This window comes from Lepidochelys olivacea, assembly GCF_965140295.1.
Source record: "Lepidochelys olivacea isolate rLepOli2 genome assembly, chromosome: 4".
Lineage (NCBI taxonomy): Eukaryota > Metazoa > Chordata > Testudines > Cheloniidae > Lepidochelys > Lepidochelys olivacea.
The window spans coordinates 33,688,551-33,710,121 of record NC_140414.1 but is presented as its reverse complement, the minus strand read 5'-3'; the positions used below and the strand labels follow the sequence as shown (position 1 = coordinate 33,710,121).

Genomic DNA, 21,571 nt, shown 5'->3' with positions numbered 1-21,571 from the left:
CAGACATGCCCTTAGAAGAGAGGGGACCTTACCTTTGAGATCCCTGTAATGGAACATTCTGCATTAGAGTTCCTATCCTGATCAGACTGTCCTAAATTTGCTTGTTATAACAATAGATTTAAGATACACAGTAGAGACAAGTCTGGAGCAGAACAACTCAACAAATGGGTTTACTGCATTGGTTTTCATCAGTGTTGCGCTAGTATTGTTGGTAGATACAAATATAAACAAGCACTGATGTGCTGTTTTTTAAATTTCTTCCATATACACAAGGGACGTGGTTGATAGCCACCATAGCTATAGAGCATTGCATGATAGTGCAAACAAGTTGCTCAATGGGGAGAAGTGTAAGATGCAATACCTCTCGGTTGATTGCATAAGTACTGAGTGATATGCTATGAATAGTAAGAAGAGTTTAAAAGAATATTATTCGTTCAGTGCAGAAGTTTGACAACTCACATACTGAGAAACTCTTCTCTCGTGAGCTGAAATGTATTTGGAAATAACTTATTTTCTTAAAATGTGTACATCTTTCCTGCTAATAGTGATCATCTTGTTCAAAATGTACATAGTGACGGTAATATAAAAGCCAAATGCAGGACAGATCAAACCAGCTTCCTCCTGTTTTAATGCTATCTCCACCTCAAAAGTTCTATTTTACTACAGAAGCAAAGAGTTTGCTTCTTGATCACAGCTGAATTTACAGAAAACAAGCATAACAAAGACAGGAAGCAGCCACACAGCAGTGGGAGAAACTTGATTTTTCCCCTCCACCCTTGTTTTAGTTCATTTAATACAGACACACACACACACCATCCTCCCAATTCCACAAAAACTGTAATAGGGTCCTGGATAGGGTTACAAGTTTTAGGAACGAGAATTGCTTGAAGGTGGTGTTACCGGGTGCCTGGTATGGGCCACACTGAGAGTGCCACACTCAGGGCAGACTGCAAGAAACAGGGTGTACAATACCCCAAAATTGGTGGTTTGTTCTGTAGTCACCAAACCAGTATCAAAGAGCTTCTGCAGCACCACACTGGTTAACAAGAAGCCAAACACAGTCCCCTGTAGGCAGTGCAGCCCTTGGCTCCCATCTAAGCAAGCTGGTATAATATAACTAGAGGTTACTGAAAACCCAATTCACCATATGTGAGGTTCTGCTAATCCCAAAGGATCGGACATTTACCCCCCAGGTCAATGTGAGTATCAGATCTTACCCAAATGTCACGCTGTCAGGCAATCCTTAATAAACTAACTAAAGATTTATTGAGAGAAAAAGAGCAGAAAGTTATTGAATTGCTAAAAGATTATATACATTACAAATGCTTGCAAGGTCCTTATATCAGATTTGTAGCAGTGATGGATGAGTCTGCTGGCTTGCAAAAGTCTCTCTGGACTCATCCCAAAAGGTTATAATCCAAATGCATCTTATGTAGAGTCCGTTAGTCTTTCCTTGCATTTTTCAGGGTATTCCAAATAACTACTTGGAAGATCTCAGTCCCATGGCTTAAACTTTCCCTGTTTAAAGCTCAGCAGACAAGAGATGCAGGATCAGACCCGAAAAGCGGGCTGTCAAGTGCTTTGAGCACAGCATATGACTGTGGATTCCTCTTTGTTGAGCATGCACTGACTCACCACTTTGAAGTTAACATTTCCCTGGGTATACACCGTAATCTAATTACACTAGAAGGCAACATACGGTCATTCAGCATAACGGGGATAGATAAGCCGAGGACAATGTAGATAATATTAGTTTCTGCAGTATCTCACATCTTTGATCTTAAGATTAACTGGACACATTCTTATACATAATGTAAGGCAATTAAGACATGAAAATATTTAGAATCTAAAAGTTAATTTGGTTACAATGGTAAACTTCTAACAGGATACAGGTACACAGACAAACACATTTAGCATCTACCCTTGATTTCTGTTACTACAAATGAATGGGTTAGTGATTGCTTGTCTAGTACATCTGTTTGATATTCACATGCAAGTGAATTCTCCTGGTACAATTGTAATGCCTCTTGTTAAGTTGTTATGGGTCATACTCAGGTTAGCTGGTTTGCCAGTATCACAGATGGATACATGCTTTGCTATTCCACTAGAAGCAGCACTGCAGAACACCTGAAATTGTTCTGTGGACTACCAGAGATCCACAGAACACATTTATTATAAACTGTTTTTATACACTTTTTAAAACCCCTTTAACGAGGAATTAGTTGTGAAACATGTTAATCCATCCTTCCTGTTCCTTTCAGTCCTGTCAAGTGTGAGTATGCAACTGTCTCTGGCAGCCCCAGAAGAGGAGTCTAAGAAACACAGAAATGTTATATTTTACATCTTTTTTTTTTTAATAAAGCAATTTAAAATGCATAAGGTGTTCCAGGTCTTATATTCTTAAAAAATAATATAAAAACCTTAGCACAAATAAATTGCCCAATACCTAAAATTTCCTACTATGATTAGAAATGTTGCTGTGGTTGAGATACATTCTTGTGAAGAATTAGTTGAAGTATTGCATCTCTTGTCGTGTCTTGTGTTCTTTTATTCGTACAAGAAGAAGGCTTGGAGGAAGAGTCCTTAATCTGAATTGGAACCGTGCCAGTCTGTGAGAAGGATGAGATAATAGCAACAAGAATTTTACCAGACCAGATTAAAATTTACTGTAATTGCAGTTTACTTGAATTTAGAAAGTAAGCCAAAAAATTGCCTGAACACATTTCCATTGATCCAAAACTATACAGCAAAGACTGCAAGTCATGTGGCCCTATTGAAGTCCAGTCCAATCTTTCTTCATCTGCTTCTGCAAACTCAGTGAAAAGAGAGACCATTTTGCAGTCTTAGTGCAGGTGATGAACAAGAACATAGATAAAAGGGTTTAAACAGATAATGTTGCAAATTATTGTCACTGCTTAGGTCAAAAAACGAACTGAAAATGGAAGTAGGAGTGTTCATCGTGGATTAAAACAAAAAAACAAGCAAAGAAATTGGAACATTTATTTAATTAAGTTGTTAGAAATGTGAAGTTTTCAGCAATCATGTTGACTTCCAAACCAGTGGCTCTCAACCTTTCCAGACTGCTGGACTCCTTCAGGAGTCTGATTTGTCTTGCATGCCACCAAGTTATACCTCATTTAAAAACTACTTACTTTTATGTCTTATTTTGTAAGCAACAGCACGCTGTTACTGAAAAATTGCTTACTTTTTTATTTTTACCATAAATTATAAAATAAATCAACTGGAATATAAATATTGTACTTACATTTCAATGTATAGTATATAGAACATAGTATATAGTATATAAACAGTCATCTGTATGAAATTTTAGGTTGTAGACTGACTTTGCTAATGCTTTTTATGTAACCTGTTGTAAAACTAGGCAAATATCTAAATGAGTTGATGTTCCCCCTGGAAGACCACTGTATACCCTCAGGGGTATGCATTGAGAACCACCGTTCTGAACAGTGCAAGCTAGAAGCTGCAATATTTGCTTTTCGAGAGAAAAGTGACAGAGGAAAACCCTGCTAGACTTTATGAAAAAGTTCCTGTAGCAGTTATAAATTGGACAGGCATCAAAGTCCACCTGATTTAAAACTGTCCTGTGGGGGAGTGTCAGCTGTGATATCCTCAAACTCCATCAAAGAACTCCATGAAATCTCTCAGAAAAACAATCCCACCCTTCACCTCACCACCCTTTCTCTCTTGGCATGACAGCCAGACTTCTGAGGAACATGAATTGTACATTTGTTAGTTTTTTACTGATGTGAAGTGTTGTTTAGGTACTATTAACCTTAACGAGAAAGACTAAGTTACTTACAGTTAACTTGTGAAACAATTGACGTGTTAGTACAGACCTCTTTGGTTTGGGACAAGTGTTTTGCCGTTGGCAATGTACAGTTTTTCATTTCTCTGTCTGTTTACCTCATACACAATTGGTGTGAATTGAAGCTAAATGTTTTTAAACAATTAAACCTGTGTGTTTTGTCTTAAATCTATGAGAATTTTTTGTATGCTGTAAAGATTTTTTGGGGTGAGTAATATTAGTTGGATGGCATTGGAGTGTTCAGATGTTTTTAATAACTTTTTTAACACTAACAAACACTGTTAATTCGTGGTCATTCATTACCGTATAGTGTACCAATACGTGTTTTTCAAGTTGTGTTCATAATAAAAGTAATCCAGATACTGAAGACTTCAAAGGAAACAACGAATTCAGAAATTAAGGCAAATGCTCTTGTGGTCATCATGCCTAAGCACGGACTCAGTTTCTTAAACACAGGAAAAATGATCCCTTGAATGAGACACCACTTGATCAATCTGTGATTTTAACAATATCTTGTAAAATGGTCTGGCCTGACTTCTTAGGCTAGCATACTTTTAATTGTAGAATTCCCATTCCTGTATAAAATTTCTTCATTTTGTGAGCCAGCCAAAGGCCTGCTTACCTTTATACCTATTCAATTTTGATGATTGTTTGGGCTGGAGCTTTTGGAGCACTATGGCATTATCACTTTAGAAACTGGCATATTTAAAGCGATACAAACTCCTAGTGTGGATACTCTTACAGAAGGTGAAGGTGCTTATCTTATTCCCCTACATTTATAGTGGTATAAAACCCCTAAAGGCAACCCCTTAGTCTGATGGTAGTGTTAGCCATCTTGCTGCCTACTAGTCAGGAGGCCCCTGGGATGCTTTATTATTTAATTTCTGGGCATTAACTTTTCTGTTTTTTGCTTGCACCAAATGTCAATGTACTGCAACATTGGCAAACCCAGCTAGTTTAGTTATACGGGAGAATCCTGCAGTTCCAAAATACTTTACTTTTGTTTCTGAACTCTCTCCCCCAGAATTCAGTTTGGATTTAAAATTAATGCTCTGCTTTTGATCAAACCTTCCTGTTCCCCTGGATTTAGGGTGCTGTCTCTCCCCTGTGGCTTCTGTCTCCACCTCATTTCTGGGTGTTTTAAAATGCAGCAAATTATTACATCATTGTCCTGATATTACAGGATGAAACAAAGTTTTAAGTATCAAAGTTGTTAAGGCTTTCTGTAGAGTTAATGCAATGTTAAGCATTCTAGGTCATCAGGATATAGGATTAGTGCTATTTTATTTATTTATTCTTTGGATTTATGCAAGCAGTTTATAGAAGTAAAATAGGTTTCTTGGATCCACATGTATGCCTGTCTATCAAAATACCTCATGTAATTGCTTAAGCGCATTGATATTTTCTGTCAATGGATATCCAAATCAGATCTTCTGTTTATATATAAAAACATATTTTTCTGACTACCCATCCTGCTAAGTCAAATTGGGTTATTTCTGATCGATGGCAGCATTAGCAAAAAAGATTCTCTGATTCTGTGGAAGTTGTGCAAGTCAGAACAGAATCCAGTTCCCTCTCTTATAGTTGTATTAGCTTCATAGCATAAAAAGGATTAAAAAGAATAATCTCTGAGTGCACTAAATAATGTGTACACAGCAAAATAACCTTTGTGCGAGAAGGTGCAATTTTTATAAATTAATTTATAGAATATCTTTAGTTATATAAACTAATTTTGATGTCTGCAGTAACTTCTCTGTTTGCAGTTATAGTCAACTGTATTGTATTTAGATCTTTGAAATCTTTTCGTTTATTCTTTTCTGCAGTATAAAGAAAAGTAAAAATTATTATGAAGTACTCAGAGTGTCAAAAGATGCAGGTGAAGAAGACTTGAAGAAGGCTTATCGAAAGCTTGCTTTGAAATTTCATCCAGACAAAAACCATGCACCTGGAGCAACAGATGCTTTTAAAAGTAAAAGTTTTTATAATTAAACTTTGTACATGGAGAAAGCCTTTTAGAATATATGGGGCCCATCTACTGTACAGAAGTAGCTGTGTTAAAGCACAGTGGTTTAGTACTGATTAATCCTATCTGCATAGAATGGACCAAGCAGCAGTTTGTTGTGTAGGTCAAAAAGGGCCCTTAAATAATTACTTTTTCGGAAAATGATTGGTCGTATGTATAAATTAAGGGACATCTCAGTGTATGCATGTAAATAAAGCAAAATGGTTAATTTAATATGAAGACATTTTACATGATTTTGCATACTAATGCCATTGTAACATTTACATATATACCATTGCTTTTGGTCCGTGGGGCATTTGTAGTAAGAACAGGTTTCAGAGTAAGAACAGTACTTACTGGTGATAGCTGTTACAAAACCATGTTTTCAGATATTTCTATCTTGTCGCATCCTGGTTTAAAAGAACACAAAATGAGAGACGGATTTGCATTATTTAATATATATCTATACTGGCAACAAAAGTTTTATAATGTTAACATATTAATTAATATAATTAATTTATCTTATGAACACAAGTAATTTGTTTTTCAGTGTAAACATTGACATTTGCCATTCCAAGCATCTAGACTGACTATGCAAAATCACATCAAGAAAGTTCATGCTTAGTTTAATGCCAGTGCAGTTTGATGAGGTATAAATTTGATTGTGCCTTTGCTATTGGAGGTTTAAAAAAAACCAAGCAGTTTGCATCAAAGTGCAGTTTTCATTCAGTCACATGATATGCTGTTACCTTTTTCTTAGAGTTTTGTGCGTATAACTCTTTTTTCAGACAAAAACAGATTTGTTCAAAATGGACCAAATTCCAACTGCCTTTTGACCAATCCCTAGCTCAGTTTAATATCCAGACAGCTAGGACTGCCAAGATTTCTCCTGGATCAGGCTAAATTGCTAATGGGAAAGGTTTTGGCGAAAAAGCATCCTTTAATATTGCATGCATACTTGAAGGAAAATGTGAACTTTTCAGAAATAATTGTTTTTCTCAAGTGCAATCTAACTGTGGTATTTTTCTTACATTTTACATGGTCTTTTGATGATGGAACAAATCAAAACACAAAACAAGGCTCTTATTTCTAGTTTAAGCCCTGAACAAAACTTTCTGTGTAGACCTGCCCAAGAGTACTAATTATGACACATTAAGGGTTTAAGATGGGAAATAGATTACTCATAGCAATCAAGTTAATTGCTAATAATTGTTTTAATATAATTACACATGTTTTTGATAGCTAAACTTTATTCTATAAATTATATTATTTGTTTTAAAAGGTCCCTGTCAAATTTAAAAAATTGTTTTAAATTTTTTCACCTTGTGACTAATAATACTTTCAAGTACAGCGGACCCTCGCTAGAGCGCGTATTTGCATATAGCGTGGGTGTGGTGATGGATCCCAAATTTAAACATTTAAATTGGGATCCATGATAACACGGCCCCTGCTATAACACGGTTAACGCATGGATCCCGAACCCTACATTCTAGCGAGGATCCGGTGTATTAACTTGGAGATTTCCAAAATCAAACTTTCACTATTTCACTCTTCATTCAGGTTGCACATTTTAAACGAAATTACTCGTCTTCTGGTTCTTCAGCAAATGCACATTACTTCAGTGTATCGGTTGAAAATGGTGCAGGGGAATGTTGGAGTCCCGACTGCTTTAATAGAAGTGTGTATTTTTCTTAACATTTCAGAAGTATCATTTGATCAGTCTCTGGAATACTGCCAGACAACATATTTTACTAAGTTGTCCAAGGGCCTATTCTTTTTATTTTAAGAACATTGATCAGGTTGTCTTTTTATTTCCTCTAAATTCTGTTTATAAAAAAAAAACACAACTTTTTGAATTGCTATGATCAGTTATTAGCAGTTTGTGATCGTTCGTGGCACAACATAAGCAAAAAAAAAAAGTTGTCTAAAACATTTTTTGCAATAAGTTTTCTTCATGTGTATTTGTTATGAGCTGACTGACTTCTTTCTAATTTCTCTCCACAACTGAGGATGTCAAACTCTCACCACCATCTTTACCATGAGGCGGAGTAACCCTGATAACTGTATTTGAAGTGTGTGTCCTACAGCAGGGTTTCCGTGTAATCTCTTGTAGCTTGGTCTGTCATTTAAAAGCAGCACTGCCAGCAGTGTCACATGACAGTGTAAAAAAATATGGCTCTACATGCACCTCAGTTACCAAGATCAAGCACACACAGGTCAGGTAATTCCAAAAGTGAAGGTAGATTCACTAATATTAACTCTCATATTGCATGTGTAGTATTTTCTGTTTGTCTTTCTCTTATTGAATGTAAATCTTAATGTATTATTCCTATTAATATAACCCATAAAATATACAGAAGACGCTGCATGGTAGAGCTAATGTTGTTGGATCAAGCCAAATGTTTGCAATTACCTGACTTTTGAGTTCACATTAAAGCTAAGTTTTTTAAATTGCAACGAGGGGGAAATATTTCAGCAGATGAAGACGTTCCTTTGAAGATGTAAACGTAACTGTCCAGCCTTCTATAGCTACTTTACCATGATGCAGGGCCTTGGAGGGAGTAGGAAACTGGAGATGTTTCTGGACACCCTGTTCCATTGCAGTTGATTTTGTAATGTACAGTATCGCCTATGAATGATGCTAATGTTCAGCAAGTTCTTGACTGAAATTACAACTGTAATTACAGAACAGCTCTTATTGTTCATTTGTGTGAGCACTCTGTGTTCCCTGTTTCAGAGATTGGAAATGCATATGCTGTGCTGAGCAATCCAGAAAAACGAAAGCAATATGACCTTACAGGCAGTGAAGAGCAAGCATGCAATCACCCTGGCAATGGTAGATTTAATTTCCACAGAGGTTGTGAGGCTGATATTACTCCAGAGGATTTATTCAATATGTTCTTCGGAGGAGCGTTTCCATCAGGTATTTACTCATTAATATTTTATGGATATTTATCAGAGCTGCACTACTGAGTTCATATGATGATTTTTAGAATACTTATTCCAAACTCTTATTTTCCTAATCTACTGTAAGCAATTTTTCCTCTGTGTATTGCTACAGTTTCCTTTTCTGATTACTATGGTGACCTCAAGAGTACATGAAATCATAAATTCATAAATATTGTAGGTTTTCAAAAAATAAGACCTAGTTTATTTAATGCAAATTTCAAAATAGAAGAAGTTTAAATATGAGCTATTTTAAATGTCTCACTCTGTATATTAATTCCCCAGTCTATAGTCATCAAGGCATTTTAGTTTCTCACTCATCTTGTGTGTTTATAACAGGTGTTTTCTTGACTGTTGATGCTTCTTTTTGTAGGTAGTGTACATTCATTTTCTAATGGTCGAGCTGGCTACAATCATCCTAATCAACACCGTCATAGTGGACATGAGAGAGAAGAGGAGAGGGGTGATGTATGTTTGAGTGGTTTTGACCTGAATCTACTGCTAGAGAAAGAAGATTATAGTCATATACATGGCATGATTGCAGGGGAATCTTTGGCTCTGTAGGAACAGCTGAATTTGCAAGTGAAATATTTTTACAGGGACAGCCTAGCTCCTTTGGTAAACAGACATGAAGATTTGCATAAGGTGCAGTAAACAGAACAAAAGATTCCAAACTAACATCCTAAATGATTTAAGCTAGTTTCTGGTCACTAAGAGCTTGTATGTACTTGAAAATTAATTTGGATTGAGCAGGGCAGATTGATTTAAATCACCAAGTGGAAACCGTTGATTTAAATCATTAAAATTGATTAACTTTTCCATCCGTACTTCAGTTATTTTCTAAAGAAAGTTGCATTCTCATTGGTTGATATAACTACTAACATATTTTGCTTTACAACTAAATAGTCTTTACATTAGATGTGGTACATCTTTTTGCTGCCTCGGAGGGTACACTCTAACTATAGGCATTTATTTCAGAAATTATATAACATAACATTTTCAGGTTATTAATTTTACATTTATTATGTTAAAAATAGTGACTGATACATCGCTTATATATTATGTAAATAATTTTTGCTCATGATTTGTGTCAAGCTGAATTAGGATGGTAACTGGAATTTAATTTAACACCATAAAACAGCTATATAATTTATTAAAACAACACTAAATGTTTTGGATATATAAATTTCTCTTATCAAAAGATGTTACACATTTACAACTAAATTTTAATAAGTTTAGGCCTTAATATATTTTGTATTAAATTGAGATTTCATTTTTAAATGGGTTTATTTTTAAAAAGGAACTTCTTATAATTTAAATAACAAAAATTTTAAAAATCCAATTTAAAACGTCCAATATTTTTCCACCTTGATATTAAGGTAGGAAGTTAATTTAAAACACAATAGCTACTCCTGAGAATAACTTCATATGTGAACGCTCTTGTTCTGGAATAAGAGCACCTTATTCACATTTATCCTAATCTACTTTAAAAGTGGATTAAGTTAAGAGCATTCACACATGCAGTTACTTAAGAATAGCTGTTTCAGAATTTCAGAATAGCCCTAAGTGTGGCGTGCCGTGTACCTGCATTTAGCTACTTATTTGACATCTATATAAACCTGGTCCAGTTCATTAAATCAGTGAAAAGACTCATTGACTTCAGTGGGCGTTGAATTACAACTCTGGAGTTTTAAATGCATCTCTTCAGTGTTGTATGATGCAGTATGTATTGGATTCCTGTTAACTAACTAATGCCATTTATACTTGGGTTGTAAACTGTTGGGATAGGGAAAGCCTTTCTCTTGTGTGTGTGCAGTGTCAGCACAATGGGGTTCTAATTTTTGTTGGAGTCTCTGGGCACTATTACAGTACAAATAATAATTATGAGTGATTTTGGGATAGGGATATCTGAGAGTACCTAAAATTTGTAGTTGTTCTACAAAGCAGTTGGTCTTTTGGATTTTTAGGTTATTGGTATAGTGTTCAATCTTAAAAAGCAAATCCCAGATTAAACCCTGCCAAATTTGCATACTATCTTGATCCCGATTTTATGAAATGCCCAAATCTTATTTGTTCTGTTCCGTAGGGAGGCTTTTCTATGTTCATCCAGCTGATGCCTATTATTGTATTGATCCTCGTCTCTTTGTTGAGCCAGTTGATGGTTTCCAATCCTCCTTATGCCTTGTACCCAAGATCGTAAGTAATGCTGATTAAATTTGTTAAAAAAATACTTCTCCATTTTTAAAATGCCCTTTTTATTTCTTTGCATGGCTTTTTAACATCTGCTTTGCAGAGTCATCTTCTACTTGTATCAAGTCAGGCAGTTGACAAAAACAACCTCCTGACCTGTGTTGTTAAGGTCTGAATTATAATGAAAGCTGGAGAAATTCTCTATTCCCCCTTTTCCCCCAGAGTAGACTTTGTTACAATATTTTATCCCTACCTGTCTGGAAGGGAATACAGGTGTTGAAACTCATATCTATTTCAGACGGAAGGGTATCTAAAACTCCATATTTTTTCTTGAAAGAAATAACTCCTTTGACAAATCATGCAGGAGGTAAATTGCTATCACTGCTTGTAGGGTTCTCACTCTCTTGCAGAACTGCTGGACTTCATAGAAGGAAGGCTCCTTCTCCTGCAGCGTTTGAGCTCCACAGGAGAGAGATGTTCTTCCCTTTTGAGGCTAAGCTCCTGTGATACAAGCACCACTCCTCCAGAGCACGCACAAACCATGAGTTTTTAATCCACAATATGCCAGCATGCAGGTGGATTTCTCAAGGGCTGCAGTAAAACATTTTAGAGTGAAATGTTGCAGGCTGGGGACCTCGTTTTTTGTTTTGCCAGGTTCCAGTGTTGGTTGGTTGTTTTATACTTATTTATTTATAATGTTTTAAAACAAAGATGGCTTACTAAAATTACTTTTGAAGATGGAGAGAGGTAAAAGGCAGAAGTTCTATATTCATATGAATGTAAACATTTTCTTCTGTTAAACATGACACTCCCACTGCTTTTCATTACAACTCTGACTTTTCTGTACTTTGAAATAGTGTACTCAGTGAAACCTTATTGCTGCTCACCAATGGCAACATTTGAAACATACATATTGTGTATATAAAAAGAATAACAAACATGTCTCTCACAGAGGTACAGGGCAGACCATCAAAATGAAGACAGAAAACCTGGGTGTCATTTATTATGTCAGCAAGGACTTCAGAAATGAATACAAAGGAGTGTCATTACAGAAGGTGGAAAAGAATGTGGAAGAGGACTATGTGTCCAACATTCGAAATAACTGTTGGAAGGAGAGGCAGCAAAGTAAGTTTACCCAATGAGTAATGTTTGGCATGTCTCAAAAACACGTGTTACCATGAAAAGCTTATTTCTGTGTTAGAATAGAATGAAGTGACTATTTTTACTAAAAGGTGTTTACATGTGATTTGCATGAAAGAACCAATACAAAGGCCAGTCTTTCACATTTGTTGCATTTTAAAAATACACCAAGTAGTCTGTGTTAATTCCCAAGGTTTTTACTTGATGAAGGAAACAACTGCCACCTACAAAATGATAGATTCCTTGTTCTGTTAACTGTGACCATTTCTTAGAAAGTGAATTGTTGTAAATTTTTGGCATTGAATGACACACTTATTAATTTGACTACATTAATAATGGGAAAGAAGGAAAACTTACTTTGACCTGAGGTCTTGAACTTCCTGTATTTAGTTCTGGACAACGCTAAAAATGACACACTGAAATTTCAATATCATGTACATCTTTGGGGCCCAAAATAAATGTTTCACTTTCTGTCATTTTATCTCCCTTCCCAACAACTAGCAACTTGTGCAATATCAGATATTAAAAAACAGGTTGTTTAGGCTACTAACTTTTTTCTTACCCACATTAATTCAAATATAATTTAGCCAGCTACTTTTTAGAAGGGATAGAGCGCAAATCCAATCCTTTAATACCTGTGAGCGACGTAAAATGTTGTCAGACTGTGAAGGTAGGGCTGCAAAAAATCACATCAAAACTGAAGTGAGAAAGAAAAATGACATGTTTTTTAACATCCAATATCTCACAATCTACAGGGACTAGATATTCTTTGGACCAGTACAAATGTTTACAAGATCATGAAGTCTTCCACTCATTGGTCATGGATCAATCAACAGACATAAATAAAAGTTAGATCCCTATTTTTTGTCCCTCCAAAATAAATTAACATCCTTTAGGTAAAGCTTAGAATTAATTAATTTAGAATCATTAATACTAGAGTTGGACGAAATAATTTTTTCCCCATGAAAGATTTTGAACAAACATTTTTCATTCACGGTTTTTGAGAAATTTTGAAATGAAATTTAAAATTTTGAGTTTTGAATTCTGATTTTTTTTTCCTCTCTCTCCCTCTTCACATTCCCCCCTTTTCCCCCATTGGAAACACTGATGCGATAGAGATTTTTTTTAAGTGTGTGAAAGTAGGAGGGGGTGCACTTCTGCACTTGTTTAAACATGGAAAAATGGAAAGTAAACACAAATAGTACTTTCTCTAATTTGTTTTTACTTTTTTCACTTTCAATTTTTTTAAGAGTATATTCTCCACCTTCTCACACTAAAAAAACCCACACTTCTAGCCAACATCATCCTGAGGGGAAAAGTACAAAAGAGACAGAGAGAAAAATAGTTTTTCCCACTTTCTGAGGTTTGTTAATCTCTACTGTCCCTTATGCTTGCTTTTTTCCAGTAGTAAAAGATGAGGGGAGTAAATAAGAGTGAGAGGGAGTGGGTGAAGATTCCAAAAGTAAAAAGCAAAATAGTTGTTTTGAAATCTAAACTGAAAGGAGAAACAATTAGGAATGAAAACTTTCATTTTGAAATTTGCTGTCATAAAATGTGGTCAAATAACATTTTCCTGCTTAAAAAAATGGTTTTCAACTAAATCCTATTTTTCTACGGGATACATTTGCTATTTAGAGTAGGAAACGTACAAATGTATTTGTAGATTTGAGCTTAAATGTTGATGTGACTTCTCCTTAAAATAATTGCTAAAAAAATGAGCCATGCAAGGGTACATAGGTACCATCTCATAATAGATGCAACATAATCTTTTTGAGAAGTAATACGTTATTATTGTTTAGTCCCTTTGTTTCTGTTTTACAGCAGGTTTTTGCATAATGCAAGATGCTACAAAAAAAAAAAAAAAAAAGGTGGGGAGAGATGTGGAGGGTAGGAATTCTGTAGAAGTTCTCTACATCAAAAATTGATTTAAAAAATATCCTATCAAAGCAGGGTTGGGGATGGGTTTTGGGCGGGTTATTTTCTTCAAGGCTTAAACATGTCAATTTGAATATTTAATGGAAGTCTCACAAACTATAATGTGGTTAAAATAGCAAATCCAGGTAGGGGATCACCAGGTGGCTGAACTAAATGGCTGCTGTGTGTCTGAGTTCTGAGGGGACAGCACAGTAATCTGCCTTTATTGACCCCCTCATCCCCCATATCTGCTAATCCCTCTTCCCCCGCGTCCCCCCCCCCCCCCCCGAAAGCAGAGCATGAGATTGCAGAGGAAGGACCATTCAAAAACATCCCCAAATTTAAAAAAAAAATAAACACCCTCACTAAGAAGTCCTTCAGGCTCGCAATATGGGGGAGGCCTCTCTGACTTCAATTTGAAGACAAAGCACCCAAAACAAGGAGGAATGAGCGGGCCAAAGAAAATCAACCACCAACCAGGGCGAACGTTAGGGAGTAGATCTTTGAGTCTGACTACAAGATGTAAGACATCCAAGATTCAAGCAGTAAAGAAGGAAGTTACTGATGTGGAATATTGAGTCATTGTGCTAGAAATGTCTGGCCTAGGACAAACGAGAGAGAGAGAGATGTAGCATAAATTGGACGATATGGAAAATAGATCAAGGAGAAACAACATTGGACTTAAAGGATTGCCTAAAAACTCCGAAGCAGGAAATCCAATTTGGTTTGTAAGAACTTCAGTTACAGAGTTGATCAGTCAAAGCTGTGGGGGGTCAGAGAGCACATAAGGTGCAGCTCTCTCCACCTGGACCTCTTACCAGTCCTCATTGTGCCATTTCATTACTATCAGCAGAAAGATTTAATTATGAAAAAAGCCAGAGGGCATCTGCAACTTGTACTCAAATGGGGTAAGCTGCAATTTTTCCAAAACCTTTCTGTCCTAACTAGAGCTGTGTGCAGAAGTTGCATTTTGCAAACACTTCCAAGGTTTTGGAATTTGACTTCATTCTGAATCAGAATGGAAGCCTAAAACTTTACCATGATCTGTGAAGGAAAATTCCTGAAGAAAATCATTGCAGGTTGATTGAAATGTTTTTTTTATGACCATCTAAATGTTTTGTACAGTATATAATACAAAATTTTAAAAAAAATCAAAATAGTCATTTCAAAATGAAAAATCTAAATGTTTCATTCCAAAAAGTTGAAATGTGATGTTTCAACATTAGAACTTTTTTCAGGGGTTTCTTCTGAAATAAAAGTGAAATGAACTTATTTTTTCAAAGTGTTTCACTTTAGACAGTAGAATGCAGTAGCATATGGTTCCATCAAAATTCTCCAACCAGCTCTAGCCCAAGCTTTAAAAGAAGAGGAGAGAGCTAGGGGAGATTATATTGGCTGTCAGGATGGCAAAGATTTGCTAAAGATGGGGATTCCTGTTTAAATTCTCATTCAGCTTCCAAAATCAGTATTGTATAGTTAGAGACCTTAAACGAGGGAAAATACAGTCCAGTTTCTTTGGATAGAAATCCACATTTCAGACATACGAGAGTATACACCAGAGGTAGAAAATAATAATGAGCTGATTAAAAAACTTTGGCAGATTCTGAAGCCCAGGGAAAGGAGGGTAGGATAAGATAAAATACTCTAGAGTACATACTGGCAACGGCAGAAGTGAAGCTGAACAAGAGAAGAGTCAGAAGTTTCACTCAATTTCATAAAGACTTTGGAAACAATATGTCCTAGATGGTGTAAAGAGGCTCACTCTGTAATATGGTAATGCCCTGTTAAATTGGAGGGATTTGATGATAATTTCTCATTATGCAGTAATATGATAATTTTGTTTGTGATGTTTACATGGCATTGATTTTGTAAACCTAATAAAACTCCCTAAATAGCTTTTAAAAACCAAAGAAATAGCAAATCCTAAAAATTAGAGTTTCTATATGTGTAATAAGGTATTCCTGCTTTGTATTTTATTTATGAAAATATCTGCTCCGTGTTCAATGGTGGGTTTTTTAGATGTCATTCTTTGCTATTTAAAAACTTCTTTCCAAAGCTGTTTGTCTTTAATTAATGACTTATTTGTTAGAATTTTAACCTGAGACTGAAAAAGCGATGTTATGCAATTCAGATACTCCACAATGTAGGAACTCCTGTAAAACAGAACACAGGGATTATTTTATGCCTGAGAAACTGGCATATTTAGTGTGCTGGACAACTAGGTCTCAAAGGCCTCTCTCAGAATGGATTTTGAACACTGCCAGGGTAACTAGAGGTGTACCATTAAGATCACACAGAAGATCATTGACCACAGGGGTGAAGTGATCAATATCTTTATTGGTGTACAGTAAGTAAGCAAGTAATGGGGGATAGGGAATCTCTCTGAAATCAGAAAGTACGGATTGAAATATAAGAACACTGAAAGTCTGTTACCGGCATTGGCCTTCAAACTTGCAAGCAATGCTGACGGAAATCCAGCAGAGGGAAGCCTGCAATAAAATGACACATTGATGTCACTATGATTATCAATTGGGAGCAGCAAACAGAGTGATGCAAGGTGTGAGGAGGATTTAGATGTTTGGGGTAGGTCTGAGTGAGAGAGAGTCTTGCATAAACATGAAATTACTACTTTAACCCTAAAAATCTTTCTTTTTTAAGAAACAGACTTGCTGTACGCAGCAAAAGTGTACCGAGATGATCGCCTCCGAAAGAAAGCAGACTCCTTGCCCATGGACAACTGCAAAGAACTAGAAAGGCTCACCAGTATCTATCGAGGAGGATGAACTAGAATTTTACCCGTGCAACCTTAAGTACGCTATTATATCTCTTGTCAAGTGAGAAGAGATTTAGTTTCATCCTGGAAGTTGAAAAGAGGGTGGATGTAAAACTCTACTGTGTAGCTGTTTCCAGAATCCTTATGATGAAATTTCATTTAATGGCTTCTTTACCTACTATGAAATATAGAACAAAGTCAGTTTACATTATTTTAATTGTTTAGATTTTACTTCAAAGGTTTCCATGAATTCTTTCAGCAGAGAGAGTAGCTCAGAAAGGATGCCACGCTTGTAGAGACTTAGTCATAGTGGTTCTCCTCTAACATATTTGTCATGTAAATATCTATGGAAAGAACACTTTGTGTATATACAAGTTAAATGACTTTCTATTTAAAATATCAGAAATTTAGCTCCATAAAACATTTTGTTTCACTGATGAAATAAATAGTATGACTACATCACTCCTTATTCAGATGTCAAGTGTGTGTAGTTTAAAAAAAAAATATTAAACACTTTATCTCTAACTTTATGTAAAATCTTCAGGCTTTACCAGCTTAGAGGAACTTGATATTTTTAAAATATAGTAGTGTATATTCCGAAATATATGTTGGGATAAATTTAATTTGGTGTAGAGTAGCAGTTAGCTGTTGTTGTTTTTAAGAATTTCTGACCAATACTAAGAAAACCAAGAGCTTCACTAATCTCTTTTAAAAGTAAATATTTGTAAAGTGCTATGCAGAAGTTATGAACATTGCTTTTAGTACTTGGAGTACTTTACAGCAACTCTGCCCTTTGGCATTTCAGTTGTATATAAGTCCATAAGCATGTTGAACATGCATTCCCAGGTTCCTTATTTTTCACTGAAAAGGTAGAGGGAAAATCTGCAATAGTAATTAGTTTTAAAAAAAAAAAAAACAATGTTTCCTCTGGGGAGATTCGCAGTTTCTCATTTCAAGCTAGTATCTTCAAACTGATTCCTATTCACTCAACACAAGTGGAATAGGAAAATCACTGCTCAAGTCAAGCGTTGTGCCTTTTAACACTTCTGACAATTAACTATTAAATGCTTAGCTGCCTTGTAACATTCTGCTGTAATCAGAGCCCCACAAATTTGATCAAGTACAGGAACAAGAGGAAGTCACAAGATATAAAGTTGTTTCAGTCCAGAATCTTGCTGGATGGACTTCCTGTAGGTGAGAAAACATACCATTTAACTATTAAATACAATAAAGTATCATTTAATTCCATGGACTGAACATGTAAATTATATGTATCCACACATGCTGTCACAAATTAAGGGGCATTCTGAAAAAGCTGGATACAGGGTGTGTGATGCCGATAGAAAGAAATGAGTAGGTGCTTTGAGTGTAGTAGGTGAAATTTCTACATCATTGTACTGTTTGTCAGTGCAACATAGCAAAATATTTTGTCTTTCATTTGTGAATGCTGGCTATTTGGTAATAAGGGCAGTCCATTGTTTTAGAGAATTTCTCTCTCTAAATTTATCAAATTGCGGGGAGGCAAATTCTGCTCTCTGGTTATAACAGTGTAGCTACTTAACTGAAGTCAGTGCCCTATTCAACTTCATTGGGCTTACTTTGGATTTACACTGGTGTACTTTGTGAGCATAATTAGTCCTTAGAGCCACATTAAATGCTGCTAATTTGAGTGGACCTTAAGCCTTTTGTGTTTACCTTTTCTAAAGTGTCTCACTGGAAGTGCCCAGTATTGTATATGGTGGTGTAACATGGAACAGGCTGGCTGGTGACGTACAAAGCTAATAGCCAAACCAAAACATTCTTCCTCTTTTGGAAGAGGTAATGTTCATAGTGGAAATCAAAGGTGAACTTCAAAGCGAAGAGCTGAAAACTGAAACGAAGCAGGGTTTCTGTGCTGAATGTCCCCACGAATCAGGTTTTGGGGCAAGGAGAGACGAATGATGTATCACATTCATCTATTTATTGTAGAAATCATCCAAATGTTTGCAGTTTGCCTTAGAAGTAAAGAAAGCGAGCAAATGTGGATTACCTAAATTCTAAAAGTATCCCGAAAGCATCATAAATATGCTAATTTGGAGGACATAACATCAAAGAACTTGTCAAATTCTCTAGATAGTCGTAATAGAAGAATTTTTTCAATGGTCTTGAGCAAATGCACTGGCCTCCTGCTTCATAGATATGCCTGTATGCTTGTGGGTGCCATTTTTTCAGTGAACACAAAGGGAAATGATTTCACAGTGTGTTTATAAAATATGGGGGCTGTGAAATCACAGTTAAGAAATATTTTTAATAAAGCTGCTTACAATAAACCTGTAGTTACTGCACAGTTAGAACTAGGCTGCTACATTCCATTGAATTATAAATTATTAGAAAAATAATTACCTTTCTAAGCATATTCCATTTAAAAAACATGTTTTGATTGGTTGAAAAAATGCTGCTTAACACTTGATAGATTAAGTATTTGCAGTCTCTCTTTCTGAGACCAGGGTATGGGAACTGGGGAAGCATGGGTATTACTTCCTATTCCTGCCTACCTTAAAGGTGATCTGCAAGGATTCTTTTAAAGTTGGCCATATGTCCTGTTTTGCTTCTTTGTAATGTATTTTAAAAATAAAAGTCTGGGGTTTTTTACTTTTTTTAAAAAAAACTTAATATCAGGAATATCAAGTCTCCTTTTCCTTGGTTTTGCTGAAGGATCTTCTGGGTAGCTCAAAGTATGTTTCTTGTGAGCAAGATGTTAACTGAAGGGATAAATATCCTTTCTCAAAAATGTTAATTAGTCTTAAGTTAAATATTATCAAAAAAAAAAAAACCAGAGTTTTAAGCAGCCTGACTTAAAAATCCCTGTACTTTTTAGCTGCTCGGATTTTACTCTGGACTCTTGTGAGTCAGTCACTTCACTAGTCCTCCAGTCACCATAGAGATTTCCAGCTTGCACAGAACCTGAATTTCTCAACTGAAAAACCAGCTGAGAAAAATCATTTAACAAAACAGATCCTTGTAGGCTAACTTGATATATAATAAAGAAGCAAAAACAAGCCCATTTATTTCCTTTGCAAAGGTGACCTTTAAAAAAAATCCCCACAACATAACATCTATGTTTTAGTCAGTGGAGAACCCTGATTTGTTACCAGTTTACAGTAATATATATTTTGCACATTTGGTAAACATTTCAGTAGAAGTTCTGTTTGTTTACCTAAAAACAAACTTAAAAGTGAATTTAGGACTTAAAAAAAAAAGACTTATTTGTAAGATTACAAAAGACAAAGTTTATAGCCATTAAAATATAGTTAGCACTTTATTTTAAAGCAAGGATCTCAAACTCGGATCACCACGAGGGCCACATGAGGACTAGTACGTTGGCCCGAGGGCTGCATCACTGAAATCTTTTCATAAAATGATACAAAAGTATAGTCAAAAATGAAAAAAATGAAGAGTAATACAGTATGCTATTAAAAGTCAATGTAGTAACTTTTTAAAAACTGTAATGTGAAGAGGGGTTTTAATAAAATATAAACACCTGTAACTATTCCTTATGTGGTCAGTAACGCTGAGGATGATCTACACTAACAGTCTATCAACACAGCTGTAATTGCAGGAACTTTTTAAAGTAACTATACATACGTAATATGTTGCCACTTTTAACAAACATTCTTCCCAACTACTTACAGCAAAGAATCTCACATGCTGAACTTCATACCTCAGACTCCTCATTTAGTCCATGAGGCCCTGCCCCTGCCCTGCCTCTTCCCACCCCTTCACTGACCCCATTCCAACACCTTCCCCAAAGTCCCTGCCCCAACTCCGCCTCCTCTCTGCCCCTATTCCAACCCCTTCCCCAAATCCCTGCCCCAGTCCTGCCTCTTCTCCACCTCCTCCCCTGAGCGTGCCATATCCCTGCTCTTCCCCCGTCCCTCTTGGAAAGTCCTAAGTGCTGCCAAACAGCTGTTTGGCAGCGGGAAGTGCTGTGAAGTAGGCGGAGGAGCAGGGAGGAGGGGATCCTGGAAGTTTGGCTGCCAGTGGAGTTGGCGCCTATGATGGGCTGCAGGAAATAATTCCACTGGCTCTGTGTTTGAGACCCCTGTTTTAAAGGATCAGAGTCAATTTAAAAACTTCCCTCTGGAAATCTTTGACCTATTGTTACAAGTAACAAGTAAGAGTGCTATTATGATGAAGGGGCAAAACAATATCTATTTTTCAAGTTTGTTTATTTTGTAGTAGTTTCACTGACTGACTCACTATTACAGGGGAATCAGTGTCCTCTGTGTGGGTCTTTCACATAGGAACAAGTAGAGGAATACACAGGAAAATGCAATAGTAAAACAAAAAACTGACGGGAACTCAAAGGTAGGCGTCATTACCTGAAACTTTCACTCTTTTTATTTAATTCACCAAAGTGATCATATGAATGGTCATACTGGATCAGACCAAAGGCCCATCTAGCCCAATATCCTGTCTTCCAACAGTGGCCAATGCCAGGTACCCTAGAGAGAATGAACAGAACAGGTAATCCATCAAGTGATCCATCCCATCGCCCATTCCTAGCTTATGCAAACAAAGGCTAGGGACACAATCCCTGCCCTCCTGGCTAATGGCCATTGATGGACCTATCTTCCATGAACTTATCTAGTTCTTTTTTGAACCCTGTTGTAGTCTTGGCCTTCACACCATCCTCTGGCAAGGAGTTCCACAGGTTGAGTACGTTGTGTGAAGAAATACGTCCCTTTGTTTGTTTTAAATCTGCTGCCTATTTAATTTCATTGGGTGACCTTTAGTTCTT

General features: G+C 36.1%; 1 protein-coding gene across 2 annotated transcripts in view; it reads left to right on the top strand.

Moving 5' to 3' along the window:
- Positions 1-17,747, top strand: part of DNAJB14 (DnaJ heat shock protein family (Hsp40) member B14) — a 30,472-nt gene extending 12,725 nt beyond the window's left edge. For both annotated transcript variants that reach the window (XM_084625633.1, XM_084625632.1), the window contains 6 exons: positions 5,650-5,795; positions 8,566-8,751; positions 9,148-9,242; positions 10,861-10,970; positions 11,917-12,089; positions 16,677-17,747. In XM_084625633.1, the coding sequence (XP_084481759.1) occupies positions 5,650-5,795; positions 8,566-8,751; positions 9,148-9,242; positions 10,861-10,970; positions 11,917-12,089; positions 16,677-16,801 (835 nt within the window). In that variant the 3' untranslated portion in view covers positions 16,802-17,747. The remainder of the gene's footprint in view (positions 1-5,649; positions 5,796-8,565; positions 8,752-9,147; positions 9,243-10,860; positions 10,971-11,916; positions 12,090-16,676) is intronic.
- Positions 17,748-21,571: the final 3,824 nt, after the last annotated feature.